General features: G+C 45.4%; 2 protein-coding genes across 4 annotated transcripts in view; one reads left to right on the top strand and one right to left on the bottom strand.

Annotated features, from left to right (window-relative positions):
- The window catches only part of LOC135913345 (disintegrin and metalloproteinase domain-containing protein 10-like), a 160,943-nt gene that overhangs the window by 97,814 nt on the left and 38,016 nt on the right, over nucleotides 1-25,113 (bottom strand). The window lies entirely within an intron of this gene.
- LOC135913332 (uncharacterized) lies at nucleotides 8,889-19,150 on the top strand. The gene is made up of 3 exons (XM_065445924.1): nucleotides 8,889-9,161; nucleotides 12,628-12,792; nucleotides 18,518-19,150. Exons 2-3 carry the CDS (start codon nucleotides 12,643-12,645, stop codon nucleotides 18,827-18,829), a joined length of 462 nt encoding a protein of 153 aa, XP_065301996.1. The 5' UTR covers nucleotides 8,889-9,161; nucleotides 12,628-12,642; the 3' UTR covers nucleotides 18,830-19,150.

The following is a 25,113-nucleotide window of genomic DNA, read 5'->3' as shown; positions in this document are numbered from 1 at the left end:
ATGACCCTACTACGTCGATCGGAAATCTATGACCACCTGGTGGCGCATATGAGAATGATGTAGCCCCCCCCCCACATACACATTATATGTATATATATATATATATATATATATATATATATATATATATATATATATATATATATATATATATATATATATATATATATATATATATATGTAGGTATTTTGACGGTGACCTATCGGTAAATGCGAGGGAAATGCGTTCGCATTGCGTCACACCACATTCAGATCCCGTATTCACAATTGAATTCGCGTTCGTTGCATTACTAAGTGCAGTTCAGGAGCTAACTCGGCACACGTTCTTTCTCCGTCAAAGTATTCATTGAACAGCGGTGCATGCTCAGTCCCGCATGTACAGTGACCCTTGTCACTGACAAGGTGCGCTGAAGAGGTTCGCTGAAGAGTAGCACAAATATACACATTGCCACAACTCACTGACCAATGTTATTCCGATGGTTGGCTTCAGGCCTGTTCCCTCAGCACAGCCGACCAATGCGCTAGCCATTCGACCACGGACACATTGGCGTGAACGGATACATACATACATACATACATACATACATACATACATACATACATACATACATACATACATACATACATACATACATACATACATACATACATACATACATACATACACACACACACATACATACATACATACATACATACATACATACATACATACATACATACATACATACATACATACATACATACATACATACATACATACATACATACATACATACATACATACATACATACATACATTAGCGAGACTTTGCCTTTACAATGCAAAATGGCATTGAATATTACGCCCTATTCTATTTGGTGGCCTGTGTGCCTTGATACTTTAAAGCAGAAATTAGCCGTAAATCTTTTACGTCACGAATAATCGTTTTACTGCGCAACATCCAGGGGCGCTCACTGGCGGACCTTGGTCAAATCCTGTGCTTTATGAGCCATAAAATCCGGTGGGACATACGCAGTTTACGAAAAACGTCATACAGGAGGTGTAACAGGAATTTTAAGAATATTAAATACGGCGGTGTACATTACGCACGCTTCCATTAGGAAACCGGTGTGCTTTAGAGATAAATGTGAACTGACATCAAGGTGTAACTTTCACGCCGCTGCTCGAAGTAGAGCTTTAATACCACATTTAGGTACTTCCATGGCGCAATTTAATGCAGCACAGAGCGAAGATTGGCAATGCATAGTACTTAAGATGCAAAGTACTTAAGAGCACAAGTGGGGAACACTACGCTTTCCTTAACTCACATTGGGCGACCACTTATTCGTGCAACGAGGGCTGTAGAAGAAAAAATAGACTTGGCAGTTTTACCTGAAGGGCGAAGCGCTGACAGCGATGGCACGGTATAGCCTCGAGCATGATCTTCTAGGACGATGTTTTAAATATACGCGGATGCTACATGGCGTAACGTAACACCCATGGCAACTGCTGCTAAGCAGATGGAACAAGACCCTGGTGCTGCGTAAGAGGGCAGGCGCGGAGTTTGGTGGCGTCACCAACAAAATCAGAAACGTGGTTTGTGGGCACTGTTCACAATGGTGTTTGGAATTTATCGTGAGCATTGTGTACTATACAGCAGATACACACAGCACGATAAGTGGTGTTACGGCGAAAAGGTGGTTGCGTCAATGCTGGTTATTAGTATCGGGAGGTAAAGCTCCATGCTTTGGTGCAGCTTATGCGCGTGCAAGGAATTCTGCACACGGGGAAACAAGAGGCTCGTGTTCTAAAATAGTGCGAATTAGTCGCATTGGAAACACGATAAAGGAACAAGACCAATGTGCCTATAGCGCTAGTGCGCGTTTATTTCACCCTATGGGGTGCGCTGTAGTTCATGGATGATATGGCTCTACGCCTATTATTTGCAGTCAGTTGCGTGACTGGCCGCAACAGCGCTGGCAGCGTCAAAATGCGATGGTGCCGGCGTCTGCTGCAGGGATCAAGGGGTCCTGCCTGAGCCGGGAGCTTGCTGCTTCGCGATCCCGCTTTCCAGATGGCGTCCGCATATGAAGAACGCCTCGGAGCGGTCACGCAGCACGCAGACATGCCGCCACGCGATCAGAAGGCAGGCCCGGACGGCGCCGTGTCACCTGACTGTAGTAGCTGTGGGCCAGTGGTTGGATGGCGAGCGCCACCAGCTGCTCGTCCGAGGTCGGTTCCCGCTCGATCTTGTCGCGGCACGCCGAGAACTTCGAATGCATCACGCTGGCTTCGAGAAAGGGCGCAACCATTATTGGAAGAGCTGTAGGAACCGAGTGGGAGTACTGGCCATGCCAGCAGTGGACCGTCAGCACAACTGGAGGGTGTGAGTCCGTTGGGAGAGCCGGCGTTGGCAAAAGGGTAAGCTGGCCGCGAAGGTTTGCCCTGGTCGCGGTGCCTTGAGAACAGCTCGAGGCAGTTCTCCCTGGCGCGGCCATCCACTCGGACACTCCTAGCTCGCTGAAGACCGAGGTGTGAGGTGGCAGCGTCTCGCGTCTTCTCCTCTGGCGTACTTTGTCGATGGCTTCCGGATTCACGATTAGGAACGACAGCTTGCTCGGCTGGTTTGCAGCCGTCCTCTTTAGCGCACGCGACCTGCTCTCGTGTATGGCGGGTGGTACAATAAAAAGAGGATGAAGGCACTGCGCGAGAAATGCACGAACAAGGCTTTTTGATATTGATTCCCCAAACATGATACATATGCTCAAGTGGCATTGGCCACATAATGCAAAACTGAATAAGAGTCGGCTAAACGTAAACAAAAAGAATGTTAAGAAAACAAGAAAAGTTAGGAAGTTGTAGTGTAGAAAAGCTGTACCGGTACTGGCATTTTGCGTTTATTCGCGGTTTTTTTTCACGCTCAGAAAGGCACTTTGATGTAGCCCGCATCGAGAAAGAGAAAACGGTGTCGGGAATTTTCGTATCAGGCACGCTCGTGACATGGGGTCGCAGCAAATTGGAATCTAGGTGCCATCTGGCTGCTAGACGCCACCGACTTTTTCACTCAAATGGCCATTTGGCGCTTTTGCATCAATAACGGCTACTAGCAGGAAAGAACGAGCGCACACTTGCCACAATGGCAGGCTCAAACTTCCAAGCTCATGAACGAAGCAGAGAACACATAATGAATGAAGAGCTGCTTTCCCGTTCCATTGAAATTCACCTGGTAAATAGGCCCAATTATCAGCAAAGATTCTAGGCACGGCATCACTTTTCCGTATGCATAAGCTCCAGCACATGTTTTAGTCACAAAAGCTTTCGTACTTAGTCTTATTCACCCGCCGTGGTTGCTCAGTGGCTATGGTGTTAGGCTGCTGAGCACGAGGTCGCGGGATCGAATCCCGGCCACGGCGGCCGCATTTCGATGGGGGCGAAATGCGAAAACACCCGTGTGCTCAGATTTAGGTGCACGTTAAAGAACCCCAGGTGGTCAAAATTTCCGGAGTCCTCCACTACGGCGTGCCTCATAATCAGAAAGTGGTTTTGGCACGTAAAACCCCAAATATTATTAACGATTTCCGCTAGAGAAATCGTGGAAGCCTACTGGGTTGAAAAACAAAAAGATAAATGCATCAGCCATCCTTCTGTTTCATTGTTAGATAAAGAAAATTCGCTTCTATCATCACATCTTTAACGCATTTTATTGTAAGTGGTTGTTTTTATGCACTTTGCTGTTTTTAGTATGACCGGGTGGCTTTTGTCCACGTCTTTTTTATCACAAGTGTTATATGTAATATTGACGTTGCTCTTTTGACTTGATGGCGCAGATCAGCGGGTATCATATGCGCTGTAGGGTGCTCTGTTAACTAGATCGCGCAATTCTGTGTGTATTTAAGTAAGTAGTTCTTCAAAAATAAAACCAGTTGTTAGAAAGCGCTCGTCCTTGTGTTGCCCCTATTCTTCGTCCCTGTTTGTTCGCGCACAACAAGTATCAATATGAATATGTTCCAACTAGGCCGACTCGCAGTTATGCTTATTACTTCGTTCTAAAGCAGTGATTTGGGCTTGTTGGTAAGACATCGTGAGACACACATAGCGCCTGTGTGTGTCACGTCTCACTTTCGTGCTTGTATTTTTCACGCGCTATAAGCTTCACGATTACTTCGTTACCTGCCGAAAGGCTCTTCTTGGCACTTGAAATGCCCCATTCCATGTTTAAAGTGAAATGCCAGTTGGCTCAAACATAATACGAAGAAGTTTCACTCTATCAACAAGCAGGACTTCTCCTGAGAGTATCACAGAAAGCACCAAACGGTAAAGCTAAATTTTTGATGAGATGTTTACGACTCGTCTATGCTCGTAAAATGCCTCGCACAATATTCGGGCAACGTGCCCATGAATAAAAAAGAAACGGCCCGCTTACTGCTAACGGAACTATTTGACAGATTGAGTAGATCGGAGTATCCCGGAAGCAACGCGATCTGACTGGAATTTTCTCGCACTATTAGAAGTTTGACCTAAAATCTAGAGTGAGCAGTGCACTGCCATTGATGCAAAGAAATGGGGTCATGCTTAAGCATGCCGTTTTACATGCTTTTTTTCGGGGCAGAAAATGTTCGATTCGGGCAGAAGTCATGTTCGATGGATTACTATGCAAACTAAGGTTTTTTTTTTCTTTTCACTGGCTGATAGTTTTAGGATGCACTATCTTTGGTATATTCCCGGGAGAGCACAAAGAGAAACGCCAGAAGCGTGCTTGACTCGGGTGCACTGCGATTTAAAAAAAAAATTATTTTCGCTTAGCTTCCACGGATTCTGAGAATTAAAAGCGCATTATCTATACTGGCGCCGATCGGATCATCAGTATTCTTTGCACTAATGATTGTTTTCTGCTTACTGTGGACACAGTGTATATGATTGACAAATTTATTATTATTGATTAACAATAACATTATTTAGAATGAGGAATGCTGGAAACTACCCTTATAGTGGTATCAATAGCTTCCGACTACACAATAAATATATCGCTAAATGTGCCAATGTTCACATTGCTTTGAATATCGCTTTGCAAGCACTTTGACACCTGAAAATGATGTAGACTCCAGTGATACCAGCGATGAAGTTGTTTTTCAACAACGTGTGAAATGGACGCGAATGACACGCGCCTCCCCATTGTTGCTCATTCTTTGATCAGACAACGTTAACAGCTCACGTAATGTGATTATTTAATCCTTTATCAGTTACTCGACCATCGGCGCTTATATACACACATAGGTCGTAAACAAGCAAAACTCACTCGTACCTACACTTATAAAAATGAGGTCCAGCCTAACTACCTCGCCACAGTGGCTCGGTTGTTTACCAAATGTGTTCACGAGCACAAAGTTGCGGCTGCGGCTAGTCAGACTCCAGCCGTCCTGAAGTAAAAAGCCGCTTATTTAACATATACAACCAATATATATAGTGAAGAACAGAAGCGTCCCCTGGGGAATAAAGAACTGAAATGAATAACGAAACTGAATATAACCCTGCCTCAATGACGTACTCTGCTGATGCGAGACCTGACGAATGGTCACTAACATAGAAATAACTGTCCTTTCTCGTGCCAAGCGTAAAAAAAAAAAGAAACGCCATATCCTAACAGCTACACTGTAGGTTCTTCACATGCACAGGGAGTTTCACGCAACATATACCTCGGAGTTATCACTGATAACCTATCTTAGAGCATGCACATTGGTAAAATCTGCAAGTTGGCCTTTCGGAAACTATGCGTACTGAGACATAAATTACACAATGCATCTTCATGCACTAAGCTAATCAGTTACACTACAATCATTTGACCGACGCTTGAATACGCATGCGTCGTTGGCCTGCGTCTCCTGACAGCATACTGATGACAGCCTTAACAAAATTGTACGAAGACAGAGAAAAGCCGTCAGATTCATTTACTCCGCGTATTCCCGGCGTGATTCTTTTCCCAAGAAGGAGGAGGGGGAATTAACTTTATTGTGTTTGCCTTGTGAGTTTGTGGGGAGGGCCAAAGGCCCTGCCTAGGTGACGGCCAGGAGTTCGTGGGTCCTGATGGCATCCTCGGCCCGCTGGACGGCCCATGATTGATACTCGACGGCGCAACAAATGAAAGATAAGGCTGTTGGGCCACTCTGCAGAAAACCTTAGCGGATTCAATTCCTATCCCTGCTCCTGACTAACAAGCTTGCTGTCCACCCCAGCGAGTACATGTCGCCACTAGCAACGAGACTGCCATAACACTCCAAGTCGCATTACTTAACACCGTACAACGCAAAAACCGACACGTTCTAAACCTCTTTCTTTCTGAGGGCAATAACAGAATGGAACAGACTAAAATGTAATGAATATTCACACTGAGTAACCTGTGTGAAATATTATACAGGGCGTCCCAGCTAACTTTAGCCAGCGTGCAAAAATAAGCAAGAGCCGCGTAGTTGGACAGAGCAAAGGTAATGCTGTTTGCCTTCACTTGTAGATACTCAAACATATTTTTCATTCTGCCTAATAAGATAATTAGTGTTAATTAATTAATGAACATTTCAAATATTACAATTCGATTAAAATTGTGAATCAGAAAATTGTAGAGCGACATGAAAAACTACCGATACAGGTCTCTGTTCCTGAATACGTGCTTCATAAAAGTGTTTTTCCGAGCGTGAAAGAAACCGCGAATACACCCAAAGTGCCTCTATAGCGGCCAGTTGCGTGGCATTTCGCGTGCATTTGCTGGCTGGTTTCACGCTCAGAGAAGCACTTTTATGTAGCACGTATTGAGAAATATAAAGCTGAATCGGCAGTTTTCCATGTCGCTCTACAATTTTCTCATTGACATTTTACATCTAATTATATTTGAGAAGTGGATAAATAATTGAGGCGCATTGTTTAATGAGGCAGAATAAAAAAGAAACATAGTTTAAGTACCTCCAAGCGACGGCAAACAGCATTACCTTAGTTCTGCCCAGCTACATGGCATTTGAATATCTTTAAGCTCTGGCTAAAGTTAGCTGGGACACCCTGCATATGTGTTGCTTGTTCTGCCTACCTTCTTGAGCGCCGTGCTTGCTCGGTGGCTTTGGTGTTGCGCTCCTGAGCACGAGGTAGCGGGATCGAATCTCGGCGACGGCGGCCGCATTTCGATCGGTGCGAAAACACGCATGTACTTAGATTCAGGTGCACGTTAAAGAACGCCGGGTAGTCCAAATTATTCCGGAGTCACCCGCTACGGCGTGCCTCACAACCAAATTGCGGTATTGCCACGCACAACCCCATAATTTTCTTGAGCCTGCTTGAACTCACCTAATAAATAAATAAAATAAATAAATAAATAAATAAATAAATAAATAAATAAATAAATAAATAAATAAATAAATAAATAAAAATAACTAAATTAATAAACAAATAAATAAATAAGAAGTGTAACGTAGCGCCACAAATAGCCATCTTGCGAAGCATGCTAAACGAATTCTTAGACGGCAGTCGAGGTTTGTTCTTCATAACTTTCCCTTTCTTTAACTACTAACTTCCACTCAACGCTTCAAACGAAACAACATTTCCCGGTTACAGTAAAAGAAGTATGTAAACTACAGTTCTTTAAATACTGATTAGGCCTCTGAAAATGCAATTTCGAAAAATCTATGCAATTTTGGACATACAACTTAATGATGGGTGTCGTACAACCGTGTGTTGCACATAAGTAGGTGCGAAGTATCATCGCTTCGCATCGCTTTCTATGCAGCGGTACACCGAGCTTTCACTAATACTCCGCAACACGAATTATACATTCTTGCATCAGCGCCGGACATGTAAGCTGTGGAGAATAGCAGGCCGCTTTTTTCTTCTTGTTCGCGTTGCCTACTGAACGGCATGAAAACCTGTGCATCGAGAGAGCTGAAAAATATGCTGTGCCGGGCGTCTTAAAGAAAAGCTAAACGGGAAGTTTTCCAGGTTTCCCCGCAGAAGCAGTCGAGGTATTAAAAGAAGGGTCGGGTCTCGCTCTCCTAGGGTGCCTAAAGTGTAGACGCTGGGCGTTCGTATTTTCCCACTTCATCAAAATTTCACATCCGAAACCAATGTTTTGTAAGTGCATTCGCGATCTGTTGGCTTCACCGTGGGACCGTATAGGTAAGAACGCACTGAAACCCCGTTGACTTAGTCTCGCTGTAAGCTTTTATGTAAATATGGGCCTATGCCGGGCAACTGGTTCTGCTTAAGCGGCTTGCATTATTTGTGCGCGTGTGTATGCTTTGACGTCACCCGCAAGCTGCGTTACAGTGTGCGAAAGTGAAAGGAGTTTAAGAAAGAACTAAACAAAACGGTGGTCTTCTGCGGGCGAAATGCTTTCCTCGCTCGCTTTCTGCTCGATGGCATCAAACAAGCTAAACGCACTCGCTGGCTTTTTCGTTTAACTGGAGATGATAACACGCCGCGCACATCGCCGCAAAATAAGAAAGTCGACTGATAAGCACGAAAATAATGCAAGCTTCTTCGCGAAAACGGGAGAGAAGAGGCGTTGTATACACTCCTGGATGGAAATAAGAGAAAGGACGGAGAGGAGGACGAAGCGGCGAAACGCGCTTATGCGCACGTGCTTCGGGCAAATGGAGACACCAGTGAAGTCCGCAAATCCTGAAAAAACAAAAAAATTACTTCGTTTCTGAGCGAAGAAGGACGTTCGGGTTCCTCTAACCGAGCGCGCCTTGAGGTCGCGTAATCCCTTCGCGGAGCCGGTGTCTGACGCGACCCGAACAACTGAGCGTGCAACGGCAGCGGGCTCGCATAAATAACGTGCGACCCACCTTCCCGGCGGCGGTGAATAGATTTCAAGCGGATCAAGTCGGCTTTGGCCAGAACGGTCACTGCTCAGGGCGGGCGGGAGGATCAGGCTCGGAGGAATGGCGTGCATGTGAGTGTAGACCGCGAGGAGTTTCTCAAGAGGAAAGAATTCTGGTGCCTGCGCGCGGTCTCCTTAGCATCAGGGTCCACCTACTTCTACGAGCGCCTCAAAAGGGATAAAAAGGACAGCTTCAGAATACAGCGCCGCACTCTGCCTGGTCAGCGCGTGCGACGAGTGAAGTCGGCCTAACCGCTCCATCGCGCCCAGCGTCTTAACCCGGCACGGCAGTTGGCGACGTCGACCGAGTGTCTGCACGTGAGTGCCGTACACGTTTTCACTTCGTTGGAGTTGTGACGTATAGTCCTGCTGCGCATAAATTACCGAAATATTGGGAACGTTGCAGTTACAGCGTGCAATATACTCTTCTGTGCGTATTACTAAAAAAAAGTTCATTTGAAAGTAATAACTCACACAAACTAATAAAGAGACTGCGTCGCTGCGAGGGCCAGCGCTTCTAGTCGCAACCTGTTACGGCTTTCTCACCGTTCTCAACTAACTTCACTTGCACGAAGTGGTTGGATGTTTACCGGGGGTGTCCTCTATGTTTATTTCTTTATTGTTCATACTGCGAACCCTCAGGTTTTGTAGGAAGTCAGAAGGTGATGAAGATAGGTTCTCATTCATATGCATGGTACCTCTCTTGCGGAATGCCTCAAGTATAGACCGCGGGCGTTCGTATTGCGAGCCCAAGGTTGGTTTTGGACGCCGTTTAATTTTCAGTTTCTGATAACGGCGCCATGCGTCCACCTCTACGTTCGAAGAAATTCTCCAACTGCACACCAAAGAATATTTCGATCTCCAGCCTTTATCCGCAAGGCGGCGGTATCAGCGCCAGAAGAAATGGCATTGTACTCTTCAGTCGGCAGCTACAATCCTTCTTTACTTACAACTTCGCTCTCCTATAGATGACACTAATTAAAAGGCACTCTCGGCGTCTTGAGAAAGGTTCAAACATGCAATTTGACCCTGGCAGCGATCAGAAAGGAAAACGCCGAGACGGCGCTATCCATTCAGTTTCCTTAGCAAAAGAGTCACTTATCGTGTGCAAGGCGAGGTGCTGTGAAGCCGGCTGCTGTCTGCCATGACCTTTAGACGACTCGCTGCAGACTACGATGAAAGCTAGTTATCTTCGCGTCGGCTCCGTTCTTCCCTTTCTCCGTGTCGGCGAGCGAGACGGGGCCAAATGAAGCAATGCTATGGAGCCCGGGGCTAGCCCGCCTAACTGACTTAAGCAATCCACTCGTCGCAGAGAGCGGTAATGACACCTTCGTGTTTTGGCCCGCGTCTGGGCCTGCCAGAGGTATGCGGTGGGATGTGCTTTTCGTGGACGCGAACCGTATAGGATGCAGGAGCGAAAAAGAGAAACCTACGAATTGCGGGGTCACACAGTCTGAGTCGATTGCAAAATGGTGATCATGGTTCCGAGACTTTCACAAGACCGTTCCCGTCAGTTCGCAGAAACGCAAGATGAAAAGCCATAGAAAAGAGAACACTGGGTGCCCCTACATTAGGGAACATTTAGAACCTACCCTCAGCGAGCAGCTTTTTTCCCTTTATGGCGTCTTTCGTTTTCGCTGAATTCTAGAACCCTCTTTTTCTATTCTGAACAGTGAAGAGAGAGGGATATGCGTTCGGCCTTGAAAAGTATCGGAAATAGAGAGTAGATTTGCATCCGCACAATAGAGCTCGTAAATTAGGTACCTCTGCTTCAAGTCCATTCGAGTATAGCTATCTGTCTACGTTAAGTTTCAGAGATAAAAGTACCATACAAAGACACCGTTAATCACCATGACGTTTAGCGTCCAAAAGAAGCGCAGGGTAACAGCAGCACTGGACCTGATGCATCTGCTAATAGCACCAGGGGGCTTTCAGTGCACATCGTGCTCCTCGGTTGCTTAACTCACTCTTAGGGAAATATATCTTAATAAATAGCCCCATGAGATCTCGTGTAGCTTCGCAATGAATATTGCTGGAAACGTACCAAAATAAGGCGCAGTTGTTTAGGCACACTGGAGAAATCATACCGTTGGTAAAGTCAAGAATAAAATAGTCTTAGAAGTGAGAGTCGTGCCCTGGGGAGCGACACACAATGCTTAGGATTACAGAAAATGGGACATCGCTGCTAGATTCTAAGTGCTCTTCTAGTGACGATAGGCTTTGAGGTACGTAAGATAGCGAATTGTAGCACTCAGTTGGTTGGTTTGGCTTGCCTCAGAAGTTTCTTCCCAAGCCGTCAGAAAAGAGAGATCGATTGCTGTCAAAACGGGACCCCAAGTCTGAATACCGGGGCTTTTTGTTTAAAAGCAGCTCATTTGAATTTCAAATTCGAGTCATGTAATTTTCTGAGGAACACAATGACTTCGTGCTTGGTCGAGATTCTTCAACACACAGCGGTGAAAAAACTCGAGACTGGGTGTAGCGAGTCAGCACAAGGCATAGAGCTCCTGGTGGTGTCACCTGCTGGATGGATTATTTTCTCCCGCCCATAGTAATTTACACCAAGAGTAACATCTATTGTGAATATAAGGTAGTAATAAATATAACATTATTACCGCGCAACTTAGAATGTGGGCATGCCAAATGAGAATTGATTGATGTCATGCAATGTCAAGGCTAGTGATTACGCCTGTTACAGGAGGCTTGATTTCAAAATGCAGTATACTCGATGGCAAAAACAAATGTGACATTCATTTTGTAAATTAGTATACTGTATACACTTAGGGCAAAAGAAGGAAACAACTTAAGATGCTGACATTTCGGCTATCTTTTAGGCTCCAAGAAAATCATCTCTTGATTTGCATCTTTGAAGAAGAGCCTACTCCTATAAGGCCTAGTGAAATGTGAATACCTCTTTTTTTTTTATTACCCTACTTCATCTCTGAGCGTCCTGCGGCGCCAAGGATCAGTCGAGAAAGCAAGGATAGACTATGAACTTTGTAGCAAGACACCTTTTTAATTTGCGCATCAGGATCAGTAACTTATAGACACCTAATGCTATATTAGTATCGCCTCTAAAGTAGCAACCAGTTGCTCAACACGATGTATGATAACGCGTCGCCGCTCCCTGTCCCATGTAGTTTTGGTTTTCTTGTAGAACGATACGACAGCGAAAAAAAATAGTTATGTTAATAAAGGGATGCAAAAGCAGACTGTGCGCGACAGTACCGCGTTGGATTTATCTTGGACTCAATGCCAATGGCGCCCTGCGATTCTCAGTGTTCTGAGCACGAAGTCGCGGGATCGAATCCCGGCCACGGCGGCCGCATTTCGATGGGGGCGAAATGCGAAAAAACCTGTGTATTTAGATTTAGGTGCACGTTAAAGAACCCCAGGTGGTCAAAATTTCCGGAGTCCCCCACTACGGCGTGCCTCATAATCAGAAAGTGGTTTTGGCACGTAAAACCCCATAACTTAATTTTCATTTTTAAATTCTCACTGTTCCTAAATACCACCGAATCCTCGACGGCAGTCGTTGTAGAGTCTTACAAAAGTGATACCATCGCCGGCGTGTTCATCGCTTGAGAGCACAGAAGGTACAACGTTAGCTGATGTGACTATACCCTCAAACCAGGACGCGAGATACAGTGCACATTCTGGTTGCGTGTACGCATCTGTCGCCTTGCTTGTCTTTTCTATTGACTAGTGCGCCTCGCCAGGCATTTCACCAAGTTAACATCTCCAGTGTGCTTCGAAATCAACTTTACTTCTCTCTCTCTTTCAGGAGGGGAGTCAGACAATGAGCCGCCTGGAGCGGTATTTGGCGCTGTCGGCGCTGATTCTAGCCAACAGCGCCGACCGCTGCCTCGCCGAGGACACCACCGACAACCAGGACCTGTTCGTCGTGAACTCAGACTCAGCCCTAGGACAGTTCTCCGCCAGCGAGAAGGTGACTGCCATGCGGGAAGCTGCAAACTGTCGACTCCGCTTCGGCGAGGCCAAGTGTCACGTGAACTGGGGTTTATTTGATCACTTAATAGTTTAGTTATTTTTTTTATACTCACAGGACTGAATTGTAGAGATGAGAAGGTTACGACTAGGAAAATTTGTGGCAACACGAAAAATTAGCAACATATGCAACATGAAATTACAAAATAGCTGAATTTCACCGACAACGGAATGCAGGCACTGTGTTCATGCTTCGTGATCTTGTAACACGAAATCACGTGCCTCCATTCTTTGCATTAGTGGACCCTGTCTCGCCATAACCACGCTTCGCACTTGTCATATTCGGTTGCACAGCGTATAAGTGCTTCAGCTAAGAGGCCGAAGTATTGGGAACAGTGGTCATGACGGCGAAACGATAGGGTAAGTTGTTGCTGCAGGTGCAGATTTAAAATTTAGTTTGGCTGGTTTAGTGGTCTTTACAAGCTATCCTTAGAGACTTACGGTTTACATTAGTCATTATAAACTGCATTTTCTTGCATTGTCGTTACTTGATTAACTTAGATTCGTAATAATAGAGCGCGTTTGGTTCACAGGCAAATAAATATTTGACATTGCTGGCTTGCGTTGCCTTGTGCCTAATATCATAAAAAATAAAGTGCTAGAAATTGGCAAGAAACACGAGCCTTAAAATGCTTTCGAAGGTACTTTGGGCGTGAATAAATTTTTTCCTGGCCTGTCAGATGGAGTCGTTAGGCCACCGAGCCTTTCGAAAGCAACAAGAAGGTTGGGGGCAATAAAAGTGAGAACTTGTATAATATGAGCAACTCTTCTCACACCATGCGGAACAGCAGCTGCGGATGCAGTTCGAGCTACGAAAATACGCAGTTCTCGAATTTCCTTTAGCCTATTCGAAATAATGTAGTAAAAGAAGCCGCACTAGGGAGCGCTTTAACGTAGGCTGGTCGCACTGGTCCTAAAGCGACACCCAAGTGGGCAATCTATAAAGAGAACACTCTGCCCAGCGTGATTAAATTGAATGAATAAATAGGCTTTACTTAAGAAAGGATGGCTCTGTGGCTGCTGCTGGGATGTGGAGAAAGAAACCTACTAATAAATGAAAACTTTTTCACAGTCATTATTCGGACTTCAGATTTAGACACACACAATGAAAAATGGAGAAAAGAAGGAATCCAATACTACAGTTAGTGCCCGCTCACCCCGTCCAATTCTCGCGAAACATGGCCTGTACTTCCCCAGAGAATAGAAAACGGTGCAGTACATGAGCGGGAACTAAAGGAAGCATACTTGCGAAACAATTTCTAATAGTACTCGAGACTAACGGCTAACACTTACAGACGCCTGGATTAGACATTAGTACAATAGCTTAATTACTAAGTGAATGAAGCATGCCTGTAAGTTTCGTTCACAATACTTTGAAACAGAGTGCGCACGTTACCAACCTATGACTATGGTGCCATGGTTGGCGACTACGATAGCTTGAACAATTTAGTCTCGAAAGCACCATGTGCTTGCGCACCCTTGTCGTGTGACATTCTGCAAATAACCGTCCACTGCCAATGTCATTGCCTATCCTTCCCCGAGGCAAGTGATGAAGAATGAGTACGCGAGAGGACTTAACTACGATTTTTCTTTTCGGAAATTAGTGAAGAAGAAATTTAATATGTGGCGAGGATAAGTGCTGGGGATCCAAAGGGCATTTATCGAACGCAGCAATCTGAGCTGCCCACAGACTTCTCAACTTTCTGAAAGCGTGGCATGGTCACTTTAGGTATCTTCTTTAACAAAAAAGAAAACGAAAGAAACAAGAAGAAGCGATGATGAGCGCCAGAACATTTATTGGCAAACCAACTGCGAAGACAGCTTGAAATTATATCTGTGTTTGTGGGGACTGCCCTTAAAACGTTGGACGTAGTAGTCTTCTAATAAATCTACAGTGTCTGTACCACGCGCTGCGCGAATTGGTCGAGTTATTAGAAATACTGAGCGGAAGCGAATCATGAAATCTGCGTGGGATTTTAATCAAGCTTGTGCCCGAAGGAGGCTGTAATGGGAATTCTCGTACTGGCGCAGAGGACGGAAAAATTACCGCACATTTGCTCGTGAGTCCAAAACCCAATCTCGCCTCCATATTTTTTTTTTCACTTCTTCCTCCAAAAGCGAGCAATAAAGAGCAACAAAAAGTAGGACGACACGCCAAACCGCGGAGAAGTTCGCAAAGAAAGCTTCCTTTTAAAAGCAACCGTTTTCTGAAGCACCGCTCGATGCTCATGTTCAGGAACTGTCAGCCCTGAGTGGTTTTGTGAATGAATGAATTGTATGCGAGGAGGAATGGGACATGTCATTTTGCCAGAGCTATTTCAGCAAGCACGCCAAGGCTGACCTCTCCAGCGCATATCACTGGTTTTGCTACATCACTGTATCTTGCATTGGTAGGGTCTTAGACGGAATGTCATTTAATATATCGGCTTTCATTTTTTTTCCAACAAATAATTCTAATAAATTCACGTCCTCCGTTCAATACAAGTTTGCTGATCTATATATTGTTTGTTATGGTGCAAGTTGACCACGAAGATGCATATCATGAGTCTGGTTACGTGACGGGAATCTGTTCGTAACTTAGCTCCCGACAGCATGGTTCATCTCGTAGTCCCAACACCGGCAGGTGCCTGAGAATACCCGCCGTTAAGCTTACCGCGAGTTTCCACAGCATTGTAGGGAAATGACACGTAACGTTGGATCAGTTGTTATGGAGTTCTGCAATTGAGAGCGATGTCGCGAGAACGACTCCCGACCATGGTGGCCGTATTCATATAAGAATGGAACACAAAAGCATTTATAGGTTTAGGGGCACATAAATAAAAGAAGTTGATCAAAACTGCACCGAAGAAGACAGGTACCGGAAAAACGGTGCGCCGCAAACGGCTGAAAACAGATGTTTTCAAATGAGTTACAAAAACATGATGCTGGAGCATATCGTCGATTAATCGAGACATCAAGGCTCTCTCATAATTTTTTCATTACCACAGGCCTGAATTCAAGGCTGCGAACGGGTCCTTCAGGCACGAACGTTTATATACTTTCGTCCTACTTTCTATTCCCTTCTTTCTCTCCCCTTGCCTCTGAGCAAAGTAGCAGGCTAGAGGATTATTACGTCATGCAAAACTCTCTGGGTTTCCTGTAATAAGTTTCTCTCTCTCTCTCTGTCTCTAGTCTTCATGCATAGGGCCAGTCAATTATATTATTAGAAAGTAACTTAACATATTTACTGTACACATCGCAGTGCGATGGACAGGAGGTCTAGTTGGTAATAAAATTATTGAGAAATGAGAATGCTGCTACGGCCAGACACGAAGAGAACGACATAAGCGCTCGTATGTGCCCACTTTCCTTGTATTTCTTCATCGCAGCATGGCAGAATCGCATTGCACACATGTGTAAGTACTGAGTTTTTAGTTTATGTGAACAGAAAAACACAGGACGCTCCTTCAAGTTGCTGGCTGATAGCACCATGCACTAAGTTCAATCTGACTAGAAGACTCCAGTTTTTTTTAACAAACATGACATGTGTTAGCCAGGACATTGTGTAGTTGGGACTATGAACAGGTGGTAAGAGGCAGCAAAAGTTGATGGCTGCGACATCATTCTATTAAAATGCCGCTAATAAAGTGTTGCTTGATTTGTATTTCATTCGGTCACATTTTCGCACTGTTGTGCTTTCATAAAAGCTAACGCCACGCTAGCCTCACTCGAGCCGAGTGCGTGATGGGTGACAACGGACCCTCCCTCTTGGCATTTACTAAAGGACATGGGATTGGGCTTTCATATAAACCCACACTTTAATTAATTGCTGGGCACTTTCATAAATTTATTACAGCAGAGCATCAAAAAGAAAGGGAAATGCGAAAGCGAAATTTTCATCAGTTACATGGATTATACATTGGCTTAGTTATCACCAGTCATTGTTTATCAATATATGAAATGTAGATGAGCTCACGTCTTTTGAAGCACTCACCTGTTTCCCTGTTATGATGCCACCGTGGCCAAAGAAAGGAAAAGAATATTCTTGTGTGTTCGGCTTATCGTAATCCAGTGCTCAACTAAACAATGCCAGTTATCATCTCAATGGGTGGATACATTCGTAATCGTTGGTTCGACGCTTGGGCGCCTCATGTGAACAAATCGCTAAAAAGCGTTTCAATGGCCCACGCATGCACACACCCACGCACACACATGCAGCTTTTATATATTAAAAAATAGAAATAATAATTTTACTTTTGTTTTCATCGGCGTGGGCTTTTCTAGCCTGTGATGGTGCGTATGCTTGAAAACTGCGCTAACTGCAGGAACTGTTGTAGAATCAAAAGAAAAATCGGTAGATCTTGTCATGGTTATGTTGACTTGCATCGGATAGAATGAACCGAAGCTGACTTGGCAACTGTTGCGGATGAGCAACACTGAGGAACTGCCGTTCTTAATTGCAATTCTAGACTTCCTTGTTAATGGTTACGACGATGCAGTGACATCTGTATTGCCACGAATCTAGGCTGCTCGTAACTACGGGCATGCTTAAAGAACTAAGCGAAGTATGCGCATGCTTGCAGAAAGAAAGATACATTCGAAGACTGGAACACTAAGAGCGCTTGATTGTTGTCGAACTGCGCTTAACGATTTCTTGTTTTTGAAGGGTCATGCTTCAACGTGACACGACGCTCACAAAGTTGTGCTAGAATTCTTACGAAGTACGAGACTCGGCCCTCGTTTGTAGTGCTCACACTCTGTTTGAACAGACATGGTGTTGTTCATGATGATGGTGATAATAATGAGCCTTTAATATATGGCATGTACCCACAGTGGATATGGACCATGACTCTGGATCCTGTACGCTCAGTTATTAACTTACCAAAAAAGAACATAAAGAGGTCTAACTTTGTGTTCGAGGGTAGATTAATACTGTTTTTCATTTTACTATCTCCTTACTCTTCTCTTTATCGTTTTTGTTTTCTTTTCAAGAGCGTGCACGTGATGTCCTTTTCAGGACGCAATTGCTAGCCTGCTTGTCTCTTGGTGTTAATTTATGCGTGCTGTTTATATATTTATTAGGAACGCAAAGTGGACATATTGCTACCGATCCCTACTAAACTGCGCCGCTTACAACAGGGTCGAGCAAAGAGAGCGCAGGACATGTACTGACTACAAATGAGTTTATTGCGTGATACATTTCTTAGCGTCTGATTTCTTGTTCCACATTGCGTAGTCTGTATCAAACATGTAGCGTGGTCAACCGGATGATATGGCCAACTTCTCTCGCAAAAAAGAAAAGGAAAAGAAATAAGCACAGGCCGTCACCGCAATGAGATGAAACAGGCCCATGTTACATGCTAGGTTGTTGGGCTGTAGGACAAACGTAAGTAGAGGTTGGCAGCTACCGCTAGATCTCAACTGTGGACACCGGTTCAGTCCGCAGTCGGTCGCTCGACCACTCTTGGTACGTGTGTTCACACTGTACGCGCAGGCACGGTTTGCAAGCGTGATGTTGTGGTGTATAGTAACTGCTCTAATTCTTGTAATAAGCTCCGACAGTATATCTAGTGCGTGTCATGTGTCCACTTAGCTCGTCCTTGTTTAAAATGGAGCTTTAAAGGTATGGGTGTTGATCCTTGTTTACGGGATTAAAATGACAAGGGCGTTTACTTCTTGGCACGCAGGAGAACACTGGTGCAGCTGCTTACGGAGGCACCGGAGGTGTGCTCGCAGAGGAAGATGACGAGCCATCGTACGACCGGCGTCTCCTGTTCCAGGCGTTAATCGGCAAGCGGGGATTTGGCGAGCGAAAGCGGCGCGGTTTCGGCGAGAAGAAAAAGCGCGGCTTCGGCGAGAAGAAACGAGGTTTCGGCGAGAAGCGGCTTCGGACGACAGCAGCGGCCCACCGGAGCCTACTCGCTGTGCCCTCGGCCAGGACCCCATCGGGGGCCCGGGTTCTGCTCTTCGAGAACCCTTACGAAGGCTCGTTGCCCTGACTAAGGGCAGCAAATGTGAAGACTTCGCACAAGTTGAGGGTGGTTCCGCCCGGGGATGAGAAGACCGCGCCCGAAGGAGCTCACAGAGCCAGCCACGTAAAGCGTTATCGCTCACAATAATGGGCATGGCTGGCAATTTGCCGGCTGTAGCAACTTCTTGGACCTGTGGGCAGCACTCAGCTGTTGTTGATTCTGAGCCATCTGGATGCTCGAATGCAGTTTTGCTCGAATGCAAAACTCGGATGCCCGAATGAAGAATTAGGCCCACTTTCGAGAGGTCGCCATGCAGGGACACCGTATTATAAGATAATAAAATAATAAATAAAAGAACGAACGCTTTTTGGCTTGCTATATTGCGGAACCAGTTAAAGGAGGCAGCACATGTATGCACGAAAGAGATCTTAAAACAATGTTTGATTTGTTATTTCAGTCTCTTGCACTGCACAAATATCCCAGCATCTTTGCGAGAGTTCACGAGTATGGTCAAACAAATGTCGAGACTTACTCAAGACAATACGTTTCTGCCGCATAATTACCATTCTTATCTAATGTTCGCAGGATACAAAACTAAGAAAATAAATCTGTTGCCTTCATTATCATGATAGACACCTGTCTCAGGCGTTGCAGTAAGGAACCGGCTTTATTCAGAAAGGCATATTACTAGTAGAAAGGACACAAAGGCATGGTAATGTCACACATGCTAGCGCATGGCCACGTGACAGCAGCGCCTTCGCTTCGAATCTGCTTGCAACTGCCCAAGTTTGACCCGAGTGCCACCAAGGCTTGCAGGCACACCGAACTCAAGAGCTCAAGCAGTGTACGCCAGTGGTTTGCGAACATTCTGCCATCCGGAAGATCCTAGCGCCATTGTTATGGAAAACTCACAGAAATAGCCAAATGTCTTACTGTACCAAAGCACACCTACCCTATAAATAAAGAATCTACTATTATTCACACACGAAAGAAAAAAAAGACCGCTAAACCGAATCTTTCAACTAAACCAACTTCAAGTCATCCTGAAACCTAATAAATTAATAAAACACTCACAAGCACGCATTAGATCAGGCAACAGTGCATCAAATTCTTTTGCATAGCACACAGCACTTTCTTCCTAAGTTTTCTATGTGCGGCAATAAATTAAATAAGTCAGTTTCGGCCATTTTGATTGACTTGACCTCTCGGAAAGCCACTTCACGTAGAGAGAGAACAGTAATGTGGCACGCACTACACAAAGGAAAAAAATGAATGCCATAGAATGCTGTCTCCTCAGACAGGAACAAAAACGCCACACTCAGTAACGTTAGAGCGCAAGGTGGAGGAACGTTTTCATAGAAAACCGTTGAACACGGTAACTGCGAGTAGGAAGTATATTGAAAGTCGTCTTTATTTGTACATATTTATGGAAACACATTCAGGTGTTCTTTATGGTCGGAAAAATAGATCGAGAAGGACATGCAGTGGGGCAGTAAGGGTACATTGATGTCTGTAAATACAAAGTCCAAATGAGAACCGGTGCGCGAAGAGCTGCAGTGTCTATTTGACACAAAATATATGGCGAGGTCTTCTTGCACACAGTGTACGAACCAGGCGTTGTGGGGATTTATCACGTTTATGTTGAAATCGCCCGTAAAAACTAGGGGCACATCGTGTTGAGGAACGAAGGTATGTGTCAAGAAGTCCGCAATCTTTTCATGCTGAGCACCTGGCGACACATGCACTGAGGCAACCACAATACCTTCGTAGTTACGCACAGCGTACACGTCGTCAAAGCCTACGTCCGGTGGTCCTGCGAGTTTGAGTGACACAAATTCAGTTTCTCTTTCGTATATTGCCACATCCGAAGTCCAGTGCCCAGTTCTATTTGCTTACACCTAACCGGTGAAGTTATGTGGAGGACTCCAGGTCTCGGAGAAACAGAATAGGGACATTCACATTAAGATGTGGTTGCGCATGACGCCAAGCCTGTGTGCAGCCAGACAACGTGCGTTCAGATAGATGGCAAATCCGTGAGGCTGATCGAGCATCGCAAACCAACGTTGCACAATTGTGTGAAGACGATGTTGTTCGAGGCTACGAAATTGAACCTGCAGTTCGGGATCTGGGTTTTCGGTGGCGTGGTAAAACGTGAAATCGTCTTCCCTGTTGGTGACGTAAAGGCGATCAAGTAGGTCGACTCAGTGCCACTTACACAAGTTTCAGGGGGTGACGGGTGTTTTATTCGTAAAGAACGCTAGTATGTGCACCACGCTGAGTCTTAAGAATCGTTATTGCACTAGCCTGCACCTCGAGAAACTGTTTGCGGTGACATGTGATGTCAACCTTAAGGTTCAACGCTGTGGTCACTATGCGTTGTTCAATTGGTACCCCCTAGGAGCGGACCGTGCTCCCTAGTACACTGCGCAACGGTTTCACCTTTAGCCGTGCCAGTCTTTCCATCATGAGCCTCAGCGTTCTTGCGAGTCCTGACTTGTCTACCTCAGTGTGGGCGAGGTTCCCAACCACTCCGCTGACCACACAGTCCATTACTCTTATGTTGACGGTTATCATATACGATATACGATATACAAGATACGAAGCTCCCGGGCCTCATTCTCGGCTGCTTGCATTTGACACTCTACGGGCTGAGTTTCCGGGCTTCATTTTAATCTGCTCGCACCTGAAGGTACGCTCGGCGACACTACAGTGCCTGATTTTCTGCTGCACGCACATGAGGGTCTTCGCCGCGAAGCTGTCGAGCCACATTTTCGGCTGAGCGCAAGTGAGGTTGCTCGCCTAGAAGCTGTCCTGCCTGATTTTCGGCAGCCCGCACTTGAGGGTCTTGGTGGTGAGGCTGCCGGGCTGCATTTTCGAGAGCATGCCCTAAAGAATTTCCGCGGCGAAGTCTTTTTGCATCGTTTGTCGGGAACGAGTTAAACTGCCCACCTGGCATCGACGGCGACCTGCGGCTTGTGTGGCTCCCTGCACAGTAGTCTGCTGAACCCGACGTTGCTTGGCTGCAGCCACGTGCGTAGCTGTACGAGTCGCTTCTTCAGCAGTGGCTCGCACCTTGCGAGGAGGCTCCATAAGCCTTTGCGAAGAGGTAACACAGGTAGCGAGACTATGCGGCGCACATGTCACATACCTTAATACGTGCCACTGTACGATGCAAGTGGAAACTGGAAGGTCCAGATCATTCAGTCACTCAGGAACAGCAATAAGAACGGACGGTTTAATACCGCGCGCTGGTCACTTCTTTTTCGCTATGTTTCTTCAAAATAGCGATATGTTTTCTTGTTGTCATTGTCCTTGCCGCATTACAGATGCGGCATTTTCTTCCCATGCATCGTCCCAATATTAAAGTTAAGCGCGTGCATGCACGAAACATTAAAACGTTAATCACTTGCGAAAGTATGGCTTTATATGCACCATAATATGTAACTGCAATGCAAAGTGAGCACGTATCGAGGCTGCGCGGCACGCTTGTGACATCGCGTGACTTCTCGCGCGCTACGTGAGAGCTGCGAAAGTTACCGAAAACCGGCGGCGGCGGCGGACACCATCGCCAACCGGAACGGCTATTGGAATGACCCCATAAAGCTTACGCTGTTAAAAAAAAAGCGCCGCGCGCAGTTTTGCAATCTAGCTGGTAACGACTTTTTTCGTTGTGACCGTTCTCTTATAGGGGGTTGACGCTCTTCCTGGGAGGCTTCAGATGTGTCAGTATCATGGTGCGATGTATTGGTTGGGAAGCACAACTTGTTAAGTGGGATACATGGGCTGATGTCGCAAACCTGCTCCCTACTTTATGGCGCATGCGAGCCGCATAATAGGTGTCCGTTGGGGACCCTTTTGTAAAAACCAGAGGTCCACGATACTTTGCCGTAGTTTACGTCGGTTTTTTTTTTCAGGAGCAGTGCTCAGGAATACCATTTCCCTGACTTCACAATGTCTTGCAGTTAATGCGGAAGATCGTATGCCTGTTTGGCACACTGCTGCTCTTGAAGTAAACGTCGTCTGATTTATGCTAGCAATTACTCAGGCTGCTTTTATGAGTATTCCCTGTCGGCGAGCTGCTCAAGCGCGACTCCATAGAAATTTGACTTGTATTCGTGAAGAAACCCGTATGGAGCCTCACTGGTTCTTTTGCTTACAGAGTTGTTCAGGCTGCATGCAACTTAAATGCTGATTGCGTTTCTTACTTGGTGCAAACTGTCCCATATGATCCATATGCAAAACCTCAGAGTGTCGCTTGCTAGGGGGAAGGGAATTGAGAACTGCCTCTTATTTTTCTCCAAGGACTTTAATAAATATGCACTCAAAGCGCGATCATATATAATTTGCGTGCATAGTTACGCATGCTAGGAAACCAGAACTTCTTCCCGAGTTTTGCCATAGTTCGATCTGGTGTGAAATAGCCAAGTAAATCATGGTTATGTACTAGTTCCTGACTGTTGTTTTCCCGGACGAATAAGGCTTCCATTTGACTTTCTCGTTCCAATGGTTGACGTTCTCTTATGACCATCTTATTGGCTCTGATAGAGTACCTAGACACTCCGATTTCTCCTTGTGTCATGTCACGCAGGAGATACTGTCCACGGTGTCTATAAACAACAGGAGCCATAAGATAGTGATCATTGGCCCGAGTGATTCAGTTCGCGATATCTCTCCAGAGCACAGACTGCTCTTTGGCTCTCATTTGAAGGTTTGGGTGCTCTTCCAGGGGTCGTAGTGTTCGAATGGACAGTCATTTTGGTGATGAAAACAGATTGTGTTTTCCACCTTGCAATAAGTTACGAAGGGCAACTATGTGAAGCTTCTACCGACACTTTGCGCGTTGTAATGTTCAACAAGAACTAGATTGCTCTTCGCCTTTACGCAGTTTATCTTTATATCTGCCTGGCAGTGACCAAGGCCTCCTGTACCTTGTACAGAGTTTCTGCCGAAGCCATAGAGAGGGTTAGACTCTTACACAATATCGGTATCATATCGTATCACTGCCGACGCACAGAGAAAAAAAACCAGAGCTTCTTGTGTGAATGAGCCCCACAAGAACAAACTTGTTGAGAACGACTTGCTTTAGAAACACATGACCATCCCTGGTCTCGGAGCGTACTTCTTCAAGCTTGCCTATTATAACTAGGCAAACCTCTAAATCTAATTTCAATCTACCAAAATGTAGCATCTTGTACGGTGAACAGTTTACCATGGCAAAAAGTTAGGAATGAGCTACCAATAGAAATAAAGGCTGCTAGAGATTTGAACTAAGTTGTAAACTGTATTACTTATTTAACCAAACAGAATGGCGAAATTTCTTGTTAGTACTGAACGTCAGTTCTTCATTTTTTTCTTTCTTTAATGCTGTATTTTTCCTTTTTTTATTCTTCATTTTGATGTTATGAAATGTTTGTCTTCATAGAATTGTATGTTGCATTGCACCAAGCACAAACTCGTGGCTGTTAAGGTTTCGTGTGGTGCTGCACGTGCATTGATGCTGCATCTGAGCATTGCTGGTGTTTTCCCTCTTACGCATAACCTTTATGCACAGGCGATATTGCATCGGCTACTAGCTGTTAAGCTATCGGTCCAAACCAAGTTTTGTACATTTCCTTCGTCGGCGTTTAAGTAAAGTGTTCCCTCCTCATTAAAAAAAAATAACGACATTGGGCTCATTACGTGAAGTCAACCGGCGTGGTCGGTTGCATGGTGTTAGACAGGCTAGCCAACCGCCTGCTGCTGCTGCTTCATGTAAGAAACCGCGAGCTGTCGCACCCACATATTAAAGCTTTTGTACGAGATGGCGGAGATTGTTGACCCATTGACACCGCATTGCGCACGATTCGTCTTCAGCAACATGTGCACGTGTGCACGAAAAGTGTAGCTGTGTGGTTTATCGGGTTCGCGCACCCCTAAGTGTGCGTGCAGTTTGACGATTGTCCCGAAAGTGGTTCCCGCTCCGCTGTCATTTTCAGCGACTTCATTGTCCGAGAACCACAAGAAAAACTGGCTGCCACCGTGACAGTAGGACTGTCACGGTGGCAGCCAGTTCGGAAAGGACGACGTTCGGAAAGGACCCGAAGGAGAAAAGTCCCTTTTTCATCCGCTGGGGAAAAAGTACTTAAAAGCAGCAATGTGGATGTGCGATGGGGATTTCTAAGACTTATCGAGAGCAGCGTTCGCTCTGCTCTGTTAGCTCCCTCGAGAGAAATTCATGCTTAATATTCAAAATTTCGCTTTTCTTGGCTTAATCCGTGTAATAGTGTAAAATGAGCCCAAGTTCAGTTTTCCGTCCAGCACCATGTGCATTA

The sequence above is a fragment of the Dermacentor albipictus genome, chromosome 4 (assembly GCF_038994185.2).
Source record: "Dermacentor albipictus isolate Rhodes 1998 colony chromosome 4, USDA_Dalb.pri_finalv2, whole genome shotgun sequence".
In the NCBI taxonomy this organism is placed as follows: Eukaryota; Metazoa; Arthropoda; class Arachnida; order Ixodida; family Ixodidae; genus Dermacentor; species Dermacentor albipictus.
Note: the sequence above shows the minus strand (reverse complement) of the source record. Positions and strands in the feature narration are given on the sequence as shown.